The 14,534-nt window shown below is 42.9% G+C and overlaps 1 protein-coding gene across 12 annotated transcripts in view; it reads right to left on the bottom strand.

Annotated features, from left to right (window-relative positions):
• The window catches only part of LOC126871925 (septin-7), a 42,725-nt gene that overhangs the window by 5,331 nt on the left and 22,860 nt on the right, over positions 1-14,534 (bottom strand). For 9 of the 12 annotated variants that reach the window (XR_007691791.1, XR_007691792.1, XR_007691788.1 and 6 more), the window contains 8 exons: positions 4,976-5,453; positions 3,006-3,213; positions 2,671-2,923; positions 2,241-2,430; positions 1,974-2,139; positions 1,462-1,503; positions 665-800; positions 426-589 (listed from right to left, as the gene is read on the bottom strand). Coding sequence is in view for 4 of the 12 variants with exons in the window: in XM_050631291.1 (XP_050487248.1) it covers positions 426-589; positions 665-800; positions 1,462-1,503; positions 1,974-2,139; positions 2,241-2,430; positions 2,671-2,923; positions 3,006-3,213; positions 4,976-5,453 (1,637 nt within the window). In the remaining 8 variants the exon portion in view is untranslated. The remainder of the gene's footprint in view (positions 1-425; positions 590-664; positions 801-1,461; positions 1,504-1,973; positions 2,140-2,240; positions 2,431-2,670; positions 2,924-3,005; positions 3,214-4,975; positions 5,454-14,534) is intronic. The other 3 variants (XR_007691790.1, XM_050631293.1, XR_007691793.1) reach the window with 2 other exon arrangements.

Raw genomic sequence — 14,534 nt, 5'->3', positions numbered from 1 at the left:
GAGAACGGCAAGATAAGAAAGAACGATAATCGTAATTAAGATTAGTAATAGTGAATTATAATAAAATACAATTATGCTACAAGCTTATTATAAATGCTTTTTATTGCACATATTCAGCCGAATGATCTTCCTAAAGCAAAGATTTAAGCAATTAAAAGATATTTCTAGTTATTTGCATCTCATTTAGTTCGATAAAGTATTCGGTATACTCGTTAAAGCGTTACACTGTCCATCTATACTGTTTCCCCAGTTACTATAAGTATAAAGCTATATCTTGCTAATTTGTAAAATAGCTTTCCATTCGTGCAAGAAGCAGATTTTCTTCTTTGTATTTAATATCTTTTCACATAAAGAATGGTATATCGTAACGATTACGAAAATGTGGACAAACGGAAGCAGATCTTATACACTTAAACAATACTTACTCTTTCGAATTAGCTTCCAGGCTGCGTCTACGTAATTCTTCGATACTGTGTCCAGTCTGTTGTTCCCATGCTAATTTTTCAGTCTCGAATGCTCGTCTCTTTTCCTCTAATTCACGCACTTGTTGTTCCAAAGAGCGTCTCATTTGTTCGTGCCTTCTTTGTAGCTAAATCAATTTTTCCGCTGATTAAAACAAGTTCTTTCGAAGATGCGTACGTATACATAGCCGATGAATACTTACATCCGCTTCCGAGTCCTTAAGTTTTTGCTTCTTCTCTCTGACTTTCATTTCAAACACCTGCTCCATATCAATCTCCATTTTCTTCATTTTATTATCATGTTCCCTTTTCTCTTCTTCCAACTGAGCCAGCGGATTCCTACAAAACGTACACGAATAATTCAGGGTCGACGATATTTTGTTAAACGAAGATAAATATTTTATAAAAAGTTTCTTTACCAATCGCTTGGGTTGTTTTTTCTTTTTTTTTTTTTTTTTTGGTGGGTGATCTATCTACGTGTATGGGGAATTGCAAACTGAAAATGTAACTTGTCGTAATAATTGTAAACATAAGAAAGATGGAAATGGAAATTAAAATGCCAGAAGAAAAGGAAACGTAGACTAAAACTAAGCGGATTCGCGTGTTATATTCAATAGTACTAAATATAATCAGCGATAAAGATTTTCTAGCTAAATTATAGCAGAATTAAACTATAATGCGATCTACTTGTTTAAAGTAAATATCCAGTCAGAGGGTTCACTACAAACATAATCTTTATAGAAGTTCTTGATAAATTCTGATAAACGATGTTTTGATAAACGTCGATTTTAGCGTCTTCCTGAATGAGCGACGTATACAATTATTATTCCATTTTATGCGATTAAATTTTAGAATGTACGCATGTATCGACAGAGTGAACCGCCCCTCCCTCTTTAACTAAATAAATACGCGTAGAACTAAATGCGTAGAAAATGGAAATTGGAGAGGCTTGTGCACACAAAACTATATTACACGATCCCGGTCTTATTGAAAGACTTACCACACTGTCATGAAACTGTTCATCACTCCTGGAGGGCACAAACTAACCAATAAGAAATCAGCATTAAAATTCACGTATGAGATATACTATTAAAAAAAAAAGTATTTTCAGGATCACTTTCGTCGCTAGCCTAAACTATAATATATTAATAATGTTAACTAATATGACATCCGATTCAAACGTATATGACTTACAGAGATAATCTTCAGTCTTCAATAGTTTGCATGCACAAGCTTTTTACACTGTTATGGTAAAATGAACAAAACAAAACCAATAAGACTACGAGTATCTATGTCTGCGTTAAAAAGAAGAAAACAAAACGGAAATTGACGTAATTAATTATCGTGTTTTATGGGATTTACAAATATCATTAAACTTTTACTCTATAATATTTTCCTGTTCTTAATCCTATACATGTATGTATATGTATATACGGACGTACATAGTAAGTTTCAGTTTTCCTTTTCAAGCGTCTTACATTTATAACAACTAGGTACGAATGGTACACTTACTTATTGGAGACTTTTGTCGGTTTTCCATCCACTCCAACGCCGGCTAACGTGCGACATCGGAAATTTTCATAATGTACATTATTTGTCACGTCTTTCAAATCTTGCAAATGCGTCCTAATCACCATGTTTCGGAGTGCTATGAAGTCGCAATGTTCCAAATTTTCCACTAAACAATCGGAAGAAAGAAAGCATGATTTCTGCTCGAAATTCGAACGAAGCTAAAACATTTGGAGAACTGTTCTCAAGCTATTCTCTAGAATTATATACCTTCTGCAACTCCCCAAGGATACTTCCTTCCACGAACTTTCCTACCATCGTGTTCGACCACGGTGTTTGCACCCACCACCGCAAACGGCACTCTTTCTCTAAGAACTTTATGCAGTTTACTTTCTTCTTCTTCCTCCACTTCCGGGAACTCGTAAATTTTTATCTTGTGTTGCGCTATCTCGTTCAAAATCTAAACAATCAACAACGATAGATTCCAGCTTTAAAGACGATCAAGCAAGGTTACACCGTTTTTCTAACAAATCGGCTACGCGTCAAATGGTCAACGCGTTGACGCTACACCGCAAGTTTACAATTTGACACGCACCTGTGCGAGCTATCAGCGATAACTATTCGACATACGAAGCAACGCGAGAGAAGTTTGTTCGCGCGTCGATACGCGATTACAACCGGTTTACTCGATAATACGAACCTGTTTCTTAAAATGAGCACATTCGTCTGGCGTCATGGTGTCCGCCTTCGCGATGACAGGTATAATGTTAACTTTGTCGTGAAGACGTTGCATGAACTCTACATCCAACGGCTTCAAACCATGGCCGGAGGGTGCGACGAAGTAGAGACAACAATGTACTCGACTGTCTGGTATCTGCCGTCTCACTACACGAGACTCGGCGTTCAGGAACTCCTCGTATTTTGACTCGATATATTCGATCACCGGTACCCAACTGAAACAAGAATATCTTTCTTAACTCTTTGTTGCGTAATTCCATTCTAAATCTGTGTACACGTTAGTTTCATCGAAATTACCAATTGCTGTTGTCGACCGCATCGCCAAATCCGGGCGTGTCAACGACGGTCAACGTGAGATTTACACCGTTCTCCTTTAACAATACTTTGCTAGTCTCTACGGCTACGGTTTTCTTCACCCTAAGGCTAGGACCGGGATACTCAGCACTGTATATATCAGCGAGGAACATGGAATTGATCAAAGTGGATTTTCCTAGTCCCGACTCACCTATGTAGACATACAAAAATATTATTTATCGGAGTGACGAGGAATAATTGAAACTATGGAAATCGATTACTGAGTAAGTTTATTTTGCTACGCGACCAAGCATTTCTTTTCTTTGATCTTCTTTTAGGGGGCAGTTTGAAATACCGAACGGTACCCTGACCTTTCTGCCCGCGTACCTTGAACTGACCAAAGTGCCGCGCCTTCTCTCCTTCAAGGATAAGCGTCTGAATTGCTCTATTTACGGAGAAATGGCTCGGTTTATACCGGTACTAATAATAGCAGCACTCCGCCTATATTCTCGAATTTCAAACTTCCATGCAGACGACACGACGCGACGCGACGCGATCTATCGCCACAACTTTTCCAGAATCGCGCTTCTCATTGCAGAATATCGATCGTTTATTTATTACCAATCGATTTGGTCAATATCTTTTTATGACATGAAATTTTACAAAAAAAAAAAAAAAAAAAATAAAAGAAAGTAAGATACATAAATCGATAGAAATTTGAATCGTAATTCTCCTGAAGCAAGAAATTTGTATACATATCTCCACGTGAATTTAATGTCCAGCGATTTAAGCTGGAAACTAATCGCAAGGCAAACTTGATTTTAAAAAGGATTTTTCAAAGAAAATAAGGAGCATGAGAACCACTGCTGCTTCGAGTCAGCCCTAATCCAGTGGAGTGAAAGAGCGCGTTCTGCACGTGTTAAACAGATGGAGGTTCATAAGGCAATATCGTCGACGAAATTGAAATACCAACCGGAGAAACGGATCTCTCTTTGTCCCTGGATCTAGGAAAGTTAAAGGACGACAAAAGAGAAGAGAGAAGAGGAAAGAAAAAACAAAAGTCCGGCGTGCGTTTATTCGCACAATGGATTGATATCCGTACTCGTTGATGCAAGGAAAGGGACGCAGGAGAAGTCGTAGCGTACATTTTTTACGGCCCCTTTGAGAAAAACGAATTCCCTTTACAACGAATTAGAACTCGCCTTAACCGTTCGTCCCCCTAAGCCTTACGTTCTACGCGATCATTATTTTTCCGCGCCGCTCTTCTCGCGTTTTTCTCTAGATTTCGCGTATATGCAAACTCACGTCGCGTTAAAGAAACTCTGTATATTCTCGAAGCGTCCTGTTTTGCGACCAAGTTTTTCAGGACAGAAAAAAAATAAAAAAAAATACATAAAAAAAGCTCCGCTCCCCAGAGGCTTAAACCCAAAAACTGCATCACACAACGAAAAATGTAAAGCGCCGACACATAATACAACATGGCTACGTCGTAACGCCGCCTATCGGTACCTTTGCCTAACATACCATTACAAAAATTCGCGTTTATTGCGAATAATGTACTTAAAATCTGTATTTTCTGGACTCGATAAACTCCTTTGTAAAAAAAAAAAAAACTCTGTATATTCTTGAAAATATCGGTCGTTGCACTTAAATCGATTAATCCGCAATTACCTGGATACATGTTCGATCAAGCGACCAGTATTTACATAAAGAGTACCTTCCCGAGTCTAGAGAAATCGAGTATGGCGTAACGTTGAGAGCCAATTTATTAAAGTCCATCGAAATACATACGTATCGAAGTAAATTGCACGCGATACTACTTGCACCTGTTTATCTCGATACTACGATGTAACATCAACGCATAACGTAGTCGACGATGTACATAGAGAGCGGTGGACGCTTTTCGTGAAGGGTCGAGGAACCGATCGATTCGTTTTTGAAGAAAAGAGAAAGAGCAATACGATCGAACTAACCGACGACCATCAGAGTGAAATCGAATCCCTTCTTAACGGCCTTTCTATAGACTTGGTTAGGCAGATTCGCGAAACCCACGTAACCATCGAGTTCTTTGGGCTTGGTCTGTGGCGTTGGTCGTGGATGAAGAACAGCGGTTTCCTTGTTCTCGTTGCTTCTGTTCGACTCCCGTTTATTGCTGTCCTCCGATGCATCGTTTTGATTCAGGATCACCGTGGACGGAGGTAATCGTGGCTTGGAAGCAGGCGCCGACGATGCGACGCTCGTGTACACGGTGGAGGAGGCTGGCGGTGCTGTGTTGGGCGAGGCGAGCGTCGTGATCGTCGTGGTCGTCGTCGACGACGTGCTCGTCGACGACGTGCTCATCGACGACGGGGCCTGCGACGGAGGTTGCGGAGGCGGCACCGATGGCACGGATGGCGACGATATTATTCCGGCGTTGTCGCCTTTGAAAAATAGCTCGCGCTTCGCCTGTATCTGCAAACGAAGAATATTTATTTACGCTTTTTGTACGATTACATCGACCGCGATAAGCGATCGAGTATTTGAAGAAACACAGCTTTTAACGCTTCGAGAACCGTACGTATGCGTTCTATAGTTCTCGCGTATTTTTCGAGCGATTGAAAAGGTTGAAAAGATCGCTCGGAAGGTTCGACATACGTTTATCGAATTATATAGGTGGCATTTTGTTCCACGACCTTTCTCCATCTTTCACGCTACTCGAATATTCCATCCTTCCAGAACCTCTTAGGTTCTTCGGCGAAAAATTTGTCGATATCGTCTTTCACGTCGACCAAAGAGTTAAAAATCCGAACGAACTTTCCCACCAGCATCCAACGAGCGTGATATCTTGTTAAAAATCAACGAACGTTCGTTGCTTTCTTTACCGTCTTATTCGGCGGTAGAAGTAACGTTTTTATTCGCGTGAAGTAAGATGCGAATTCGCGTCTCCAAACCTCCAAGTGTTAGTACGAAGGACTGTTTCGTACGTGAAAAATAAGGACGATTCTATCTGATGTATATCGTAGTACGTATTCATTTTTAGCTTCTCCGAAATCATCGCGATACAGTACGCGTACCGTCGATAACTTGCAACGTCTTTCGATTCTAGGATTTCTGTAAACATTGTTGCCGTTCCTTCTTCTATTACGTTGGTCAGAGATCACTGAGAAATACCTATTCACGCCAATAACCATCGACGGGCAAAAAATAACAACACGTACCTACCAACGGTCGATATGTCTGCAATCTGCCCCAAATACATAAACGCCAGCAGCATTTACGTATTTCTTCCAGTTTTTTCCCTACTCTCGCTGCTATTAGCTATCTTTTAAATCGTACGGTGACACGCGTATGCACGCACTCTGATCCAGTTTCAACCTCTGTTCCGTTTTGTTTGAAACCGTACGTATATTATACGCTATACGAGGACATGTGCCAATTGTTTCTACACCGCTATAGCTTCGTTATTCGAGGCATCGTTAGCAGCAGTCGGATCATTGATCCGACCGCGCGAATTACAGCCAGTCTATCCTCTTTCCTCGCTTCTGTCCATCTTGTACTTCTATAATAAACGCGGCTACTCTCATCTAGTTCTAAGTTCGCCGATCTCCATTTTCCTCTTCCGTCTCTCTTCATCTTTTTCTTCGTTCGCGTGCCAGGAAGTTTGAATCGATCTAAAGGATCAACAAACACGCGTAAAAACGCAAACAGGCCAAATAATAACGCCGCGTCGTAAAGGAGCGACGGTTTGTTTGTTCGCGATCGATACACGCTTTACGTACGTACGACGCTTGCGACGAGCTATGGTCAACTTGGAGTGGCGGTGTGTCTTACGAACTTCCGGCCGGAAGTGGCCACTGTGTTCGCCGTACTAAACAGAGACCGCAGACTACCGTTGACGATTTAGGCTACGTAAATCTCGGGCAAAATATATAGGTCGAGTAACTTTTTCCCATAGTCGGAAATATACGAGCGCGTACACGCTTCCCAGAAAATCTAATTACCGCGCGTAACCAAGTTTTATTTTCTTTTTTTTTTTTTTTTTTGCTTTCGATTTTTTCCCCATCTTCGGTACAGTCAACGTAATTACGACAGTCAACGTTCGTGCGAATGTTAGAAACGTAAATACCTTCGTGGTAGAAAGGATACGCAACTACGTATAGCGTATTTCGAAGACAGGCGCGTTTAAGAAAAAATTTGTATTCGTTTTTATCTGGCGTAGCCTGGTTTCGCGAGGCAAACCGAAAAGAGCGTCAGAGTTTGCGTTTGAAGCGCGAAACCTTTTGCGATGCCCGTTGCATTCCGCGACGTCAAAGACAGCCACGTTCTCCCACCGCTAGACGCGACTCGCGAATAAAAAGGAAAAGAAAAATCGTGTGCGCCGCCATGCTTTAATACCGGAGCGTAGAAACGAAGCGGCGTACAGTGAATCATAATGCGCTACGTGTTCCGTTACGATTCGATCCTATCGGGCACCGCGCGTACGATATAAATTAAATAGCTGGCTCGTGCTCGTTAAGGAGCGGCGAGAAACGTGCGTAAGGTCAAGGCGGAAACGACCGTCGCTTACGCGCGCGTCCAATTTTCGACATCGAGTTTCGCCTTTCCCGATATCCAGCTGGTCGATAATGCGACGCGCGTTCGCGTGCGTTCGTTTGCACGCGTCACGTAATAACGAGGGGATCTCGAAGGAGACTAGCTGCGGCTAGTTAGTTCTTCCATTTGCCGAGTCGTAAATTCCCCGAGAGAGGCTTCCTCGCGCCACGGAACCGACGTTGCTGACCGACTCGCGGAAATGGATCGTGTTCGGTCGAAACCTTTGTGTGTTTGCGTATGTGTGCGCGCGCTTACAGAAGCAGCAACCCAGAGTCAACGTACGAACGATTGCACTTTCAGGGTGTTTTACACGTAGGCGACTTGGTCGACATAGACTAAACTGTATCGTTATGCGCGTGTGTATGTACGTGCGGCGCGATGGTAAACTCGCTTCGTCCAAAATCGATCCGAAACGTGGATAACGGAGCGTTGGAAGGTACCTGCTTTCCATTCTTCTTTTTTTTTTTTTTTTTTTTTTTTTTTAACACGGTTACAGGCTAACGGCGAGCGAGCTTTGAACGGTAAGTGGAGTAAGCGAAACGCTTTAAGCAAGACGCTGGCGTCTGTTAGCGCGCGTAGAGAAGAAAAAGGGCGTGCGCCGAAGGGAAGCTAAAAAGTATCAGAGACGCTCTTACGTTTCCGTGGAAGCTAAATATATACGTACATATAAGCCGTGGTGAAACTAGTTTGACTAAAAGGTCGAGTCGAAGGTGGCGCGTGGACTCTGGGTGGCCTCGACCGTATCATTTCTAGGAAAAATCCACAGCCACGTTGATTACGGAGACGCCCTTTATTTACGGCACGATGTAACACGGAGTTGCACGCGTCGCATCCAACGAGGCTGGGCATCCGCCGAGAAAGAGAGGCTCTCTCTCGGTCGAACCGAGTGCAGCATCGTGGAACAGAAACCGGTCCGGTGCTCTGTGTAAGACTGTACGCGACAGCCAGGCAGCCTCGTTCCAAAGTCCCTTCGGAGAGATCCAAAGGAGGTGGTGGACCGTAGTGGACGCACCGTGACAATTTAGCCGTGCGACTCGCTTCCTCTCTAAAACCTTGAGGCTCGTCGGCTAGAAACACGGAACAATGGAAAATCGAAGAAGCTCCTCGGAACGTAAGATCATTCCACAACCGAGAACTCGGTCTCGAGGTCTGCCTGCCGTCATCGAGAACGACGAGCCTCTCGCAACGACGATACGCGATTTTACGCAATACAGTCGCTACGATTACAATTAAACAACAACAATTAAACAGCAAACATATTTTTAGTTTCACGGAGGTAAACTGTTCTCGCCTTCCATCCAATATTCGGATTATTCGTGTAAATCGCCAAACGACGAACCTTTGGAGGAATCGTTACAGATTCTAAACGAAGAGAATTCGGTAATCGGTCAGCCCTGGAACAGGAACGAGGTGGCTGGCTGCTGCGACGGAGGCAGCTCGACTTTTCGCTGATTGCCGAGTAGATCGATCGAGATCTATGTTCGTAGGCTGACGGTTTCAGCGACGAACTTGCACGCTTTTTAGACCGTAAACCGTAGAACGAAATTCCGTCTGGAAGATATTAGGAAGGAAAACGCGAGTGAGCGCGGACAGCGTGAGATCGGTCGATCGTTTTAGCGAGATCGAACGACGACGACGACGGCTTTGGAACGACGACAACGGTTGAGAAACCTGTACAAGCTTGTCGTTAATTAAGGGCTTGCCAGTAGCGGTCTATCATCGGAGGAATCTAAACCCCACGTAGAACGAAAGCAGCCACTTGTATCGTATTAAAGCGGCGAGGAACAAAAGGACATCAAAGGAGAGACGAAACGATGTCGAGGAATCTTACTTTCCACGGAGCGATCGATTTATAATCGACCGTTCCACGATGGTGAGTCTTTCTGGCGTGGCCGATACTTCGCATCCGACTAATCGACCTACGCTTTGCTTTTTTCCCTTCTGTCGCCAATCTCGAGAGCGCCGTATCGCGTAGAAAATTTAACTTGAAATTCAAACTTGCGTTTTACGGGATTCGCGCGCCATAGAAAACCATCGCGCGATGACACGCGTACGATCGCTTAATACGATTCTGCAGCTCGACGCAGCATCGTGTATCGAGTATAAATTTCCCATTCGCGCTTCCAACATTCGTAATTGGTTTTCTGCCACCGCGCTGCTACGTCCATTTGCGAACGAACAACGAACGAACGATGGTATCGGTAAGACAGAATCTTCTTTCGACGAATGCGGTCTTTGGGCGAAAAACAACAGCGATCGTATGAAAAATATATTTTGAATTGGCAACGTGAAAGAAGGAAGAAAATAGGAAGAAAGAGAGGGAGATAAAGGGAAAAAGAAAAGTATTCATTTATTACGAGCGAAGAGAATATCGCTGCGATCGGGGATCATCTCGGGAAACTTGTCTTTCGCGCTGAAATTTCTAACTCGTGCACCGTCAGCTAAAAGCAGTTTTTGCCTCGAGGGAAATCGCATTTTATCAGATTTTCTCTTCTTTTCGCGAGCAAGCTTCGGACTTAGCCCTGGCGAAATACATCGAAACGACGCAACGTCATCTCCACCGTCTTTCGCGCAACTTTTAAATACTCTTCTTCGCTTGTTCCTTTCCCAGCTATCTCTTACCCCGCCCGCTTTCACGACCGTACAAAATGGAATTATTTCGCCGCTCGTTGATGGAACCCGCATCCTGTCCGAAAACGCTCTGTCGTATCTTTGTAGTTGTATAATTTTTCTAGTCGTCGTGATTCGATCGTTGCGGATCAACGTTTCCTTTTCTCGTTCCGTATTATCCATCGTACGGATCTTGTTCGCGTGTACGTCGAACGCGTTGCCGCTAGACCGAAGAAAATTACCGAGTAACACGGAGGAAATACGATAAACGGAAACTCGCGACAGTCAGCGTTCGAATATTTGTAGAGACTTTTCACGTACGCGTTGTGCGCGAGATCTGTGTCTTATTACAGTGCTTGCGTTTCAAAATACAGGGTGGTTGGTAACTGGTGATACAAGCTGAAAGGGGGTGATTCTACGCGAAAAAGGAATTTTTTTTTTTTTTAATTTTTCCATCGAGACAACGATCTACAGTGAGATCCGAAAATTCAAAGTCGATTTTCTCGAAAACAAAGCTTGGAACGAAAAATTTTTATTCTATATTTCCGACTTATTTTTTCGCGTAGAACCACCCCTTTTCCGCTTGTACCGCCAGTTACCAACCACCCTGTATAAAAAGCCTGACATTTACGATATACGATGTGCGTACAGATACGCGTGCCTAAAAGCTTCCCGCGGTAAGTGTTCGAATACTTTGGTCAGCCACCGTGTAGAGGTAAAGAGGAAGCGGAAAGTGCAGAAACGAAACGCGTCGAACAGAATCGTTCGGTCTTTTGGTTGGGGACGAGGCTTGGCGAAAAACCTCGGACCATCGGTGAAAGCTACGATATTTCCATTTCACCGAGGGAAACTCCTTCCGGTGGATCTAATTCCAGTGGAAGGACAAATAATCCTTTCTCCATTCCTCGAGATAAGAAACGTAGCGAATGAGTGATCGACATCGAACTTGTAAATAGCGAACCAACCACTTGCAAATCGTTCCATGCGAATGCGATATCGGATTACGTATCGATGATTGTTTTGAAATTTTTCACGCTCAATTGAATTATGAACTCGCGTTATGTTTACTAAATTTAGTTTTCTGGTTTATCGTTTTCTAGTTTGTTACCCAAATTCTAGTTTATTACAAATTTCAATGTTTGTAATAAATAATTAATACTAAAAAATAACGCTCTTGAATCGTTTAATCTCGCGCAGAAGAATTACTATAACTTATTACGATTTGCGCTTCGAATAGTCAATCGACAGAATCCGGTCTAGCGAAAAGTCTGGAGTATTCAGCACTCTAAGGGTTAATATCAAAGATTAAAAAGCGGATGTTCAAATGAAAGACGATAAACTGCAACTTCGAAAGCGGCTAGATACATCGCAAAGTCTCGCTAAATACGCGCAAATTTGTACCTGACAGTGGCTTGCGCGTTGACATTCGTCGCTTTACGCGACGTCGGTGGATCGCGTAGAAAGCGCAACGAAGAAGCACGAATGTGGCATAATCGATAAACCGAATTAACAATTAACGTTAACGACGAGGTTGTTGGAACGAGTCGCGTCACTGGCGTCTGGTTTCGTGGCCGTTTCTTCCAGTTGCTCTCTCGAGATTCCATTGAGAACACGGTGAACCGATATCGCCAACACAATGGAGCCTTAAAGACCGTTTGAATGGAGCGCAGATGGCTTTCGCGATCGCGCAACACCTGTCGCGTTCATTTACATCGTTGTAGATCTGCACGGGCCGCGTAGATCCGTCAGATTTTCCGTTAACTATCTTCCTCGTTGGCAGATGTTAACCGCGTTCGGACAGGTGCTCGCTACGTTGCCGTCGTATTCAATTTGGCGAGGAAGAATTTTGGCCAAACCGAGAACGCATAAATTATCGTAAAAAGAAAAAATAGAAATTAATATTACGAAATCGTACTTTTAAAGACGTGAATATAGACGAATTATTAAAATACGTTTCTGTAAGTTAACTTGCGCATAACATCGTTTAACGTTACTCGCGAGACGCTCGTCACAAACGCGCAAAATCATCTCGAGTTGCTACTTGGTCCGACCGAAAAAGTCGGTTTGTCGCTAATTCCGAATAGTCGTTGATCGTGATCGTCGTCCAGCAGCTAAGGATACGCTAAGAACAAACGGTAACCGTCTTGGAACTGTTGGGAATTTGCATCGATGATAGTTGGATGATGTAAAAATAGCAGAGAGAAAGGAAGCGGATACACAAATATGGATATGCAACTTGTTTGGTCCTCTTTTCTTATCGTGTAAATAGTCACTTATAGTCGGTTGTCAGAATGTGTAGTTAGCGTACGTAAGAGTATGTACGAGTCCCAGAAGTATTCCTAATCTTCTCTCCGATTGTCGACTTTGAACGACTACTTACTAACGGTATTTTTATAATACAAATTCGACATAATAATAATAATATCATCAAAGGGATATGAGCGATAAAAATTGTTCTACGAATTTCAAATAGTAGCGTTTCGCGTGCTACGGTGAGTCCTATTTTGAACGATCGACATCTTTTAAAATACAAATTCAATATCGTCGATAAGAGCTATTTTGACAGGTTTCGAGATTCCTATCGATGATATGAAATTTGCGCTTTAGAAGATATCGGTGGTTCCAAGTTGGCAATTCGATAACTACGAATATCTACTTGCGTGACTCATTGTCATGCACACGTACGCAACGATACGACACGATGATGTACTCGTTGCTTGCATTTATCCTCGAGTTCTTATTAATCGTATTAATAACGGTTCGTACGTCGGAAACGAATACGAAAAGAAGAGAACGACGACGGCCATAAAGTGGTATCGGGTCTGCGCACAAAGCTATTCGAGATATGTACATATTTCGTTGATTTCCCAGAGGAGCATCCGGTGCGTTGCTTTTTTCCGCCGGAAGTGGAGGAGAAATTTTACGGTGGAGAAGCTCGCGATTCTAACATATATATATATATATATATATATATATATATATATAAATATAAGATAGGAGGTTGGTTTAAGTTGCCTGTTTGGTGAAGGGGAGAGCTGATCGAGAAACAACAAGGTCACGATCTATCGGAAACGTCGCCGCGCTGGTCTATCCGTTCGATAAGATTCGTGGAGAAGAACCGTTTCCTGCGTAAGGCCTACATGGCTGCCAAAGCGAAGGCGTGGAAAGGCGTTTAAAACAAACAGAAACCTCTGATAACGGATTGAAGAAAGTCTGGTAATTCTATAGACGTCTGGCGAGCAACGAGACAAACGCGTTAAAAGCCGCGTATACCGCAGTGTCTGAAACTTTCAGATTATTACCTTATCTCGTGTCTTACTGCGAAGAAAATATTTGTAGAATCTTCTTTACGAGTATATGGTACGTATACGCGAAACTGCTTTTAATAATAACGCTATATCACGAATTGCTAATGACTTTGAAGTTTACAAACACTATACATATGTATACATAAGTGGAGCGAAGCGTGGGATAAGGTAAGGTAAGGTAAGGTAAGGTGAGGTTAGGTAAGGTGAGGTTAGGTAAGGTGAGGTTATGTGAGGTTAGGTAAGGTAAGGTAACGTAAGGTAATGTAATGTAATGTAATGTAATGTAATGTAATGTAATGTAAGGTAAGGTAAGGTGAGGTGAGGTGAGGTGAGGTGAGGTGATGTTAGGTGAGGTGAGGTTAGGTGAGGTGAGGTGAGGTTAGGTGAGGTGAGGTTAGGTGAGGTTAGGTGAGGTTAGGTGAGGTTAGGTGAGGTGAGGTGAGGTGAGGTGAGGTGAGGCGAGGTGAGGTAAGGTAAGGTAAGGTAAGGTAAGGTGAGGTGAGGTGAGGTAAGGTAAGGTAAGGTAAGGTAAGGTAAGGTAAGGTAAGGTAAGGTAAGGTAAGGTAAGATAGGGTAGGGTAGGGTAAGGTAGATCGTATTAAATTCACTTTGATAGATTCGACGCGTAAGGTAATGCTATGGTCGCGATGTTCGACAAACAAACACGCTTTAAATCAAGCGATAGAATCGTTACACAGGTACACCGCTCGATAGGCCAGAGAACTTGGCTGCTTCGTAAGACATTGAACGCTGCCAAAGTTTCGCTGGCATTCCGTGCGATATAGTCGCAGTGACAAGCGATCGCTTTCTACTTGAACCTTAACCATATGTGCTCCTCGTATACGTATAACGCTTTAATCAAAAACCTCGATAAAGTAGAAACCGTCGCGCTAAATCGGATACGCGGCTCTTCGTCGTTCTTCGTGCAGCTTCATAACAAATTGAATTTATCGCATCGATCCGATCGCACCGCGGACGTTCATGAAAATTTGTTCGTCTTTTAAATATCGCAATACCTGTCTGCCGTTTTTTGCGTTCTACG

Source organism: Bombus huntii, chromosome 12 (assembly GCF_024542735.1).
Source record: "Bombus huntii isolate Logan2020A chromosome 12, iyBomHunt1.1, whole genome shotgun sequence".
NCBI classification, from domain to species: domain Eukaryota; kingdom Metazoa; phylum Arthropoda; class Insecta; order Hymenoptera; family Apidae; genus Bombus; species Bombus huntii.
Note: the sequence above shows the minus strand (reverse complement) of the source record. Positions and strands in the feature narration are given on the sequence as shown.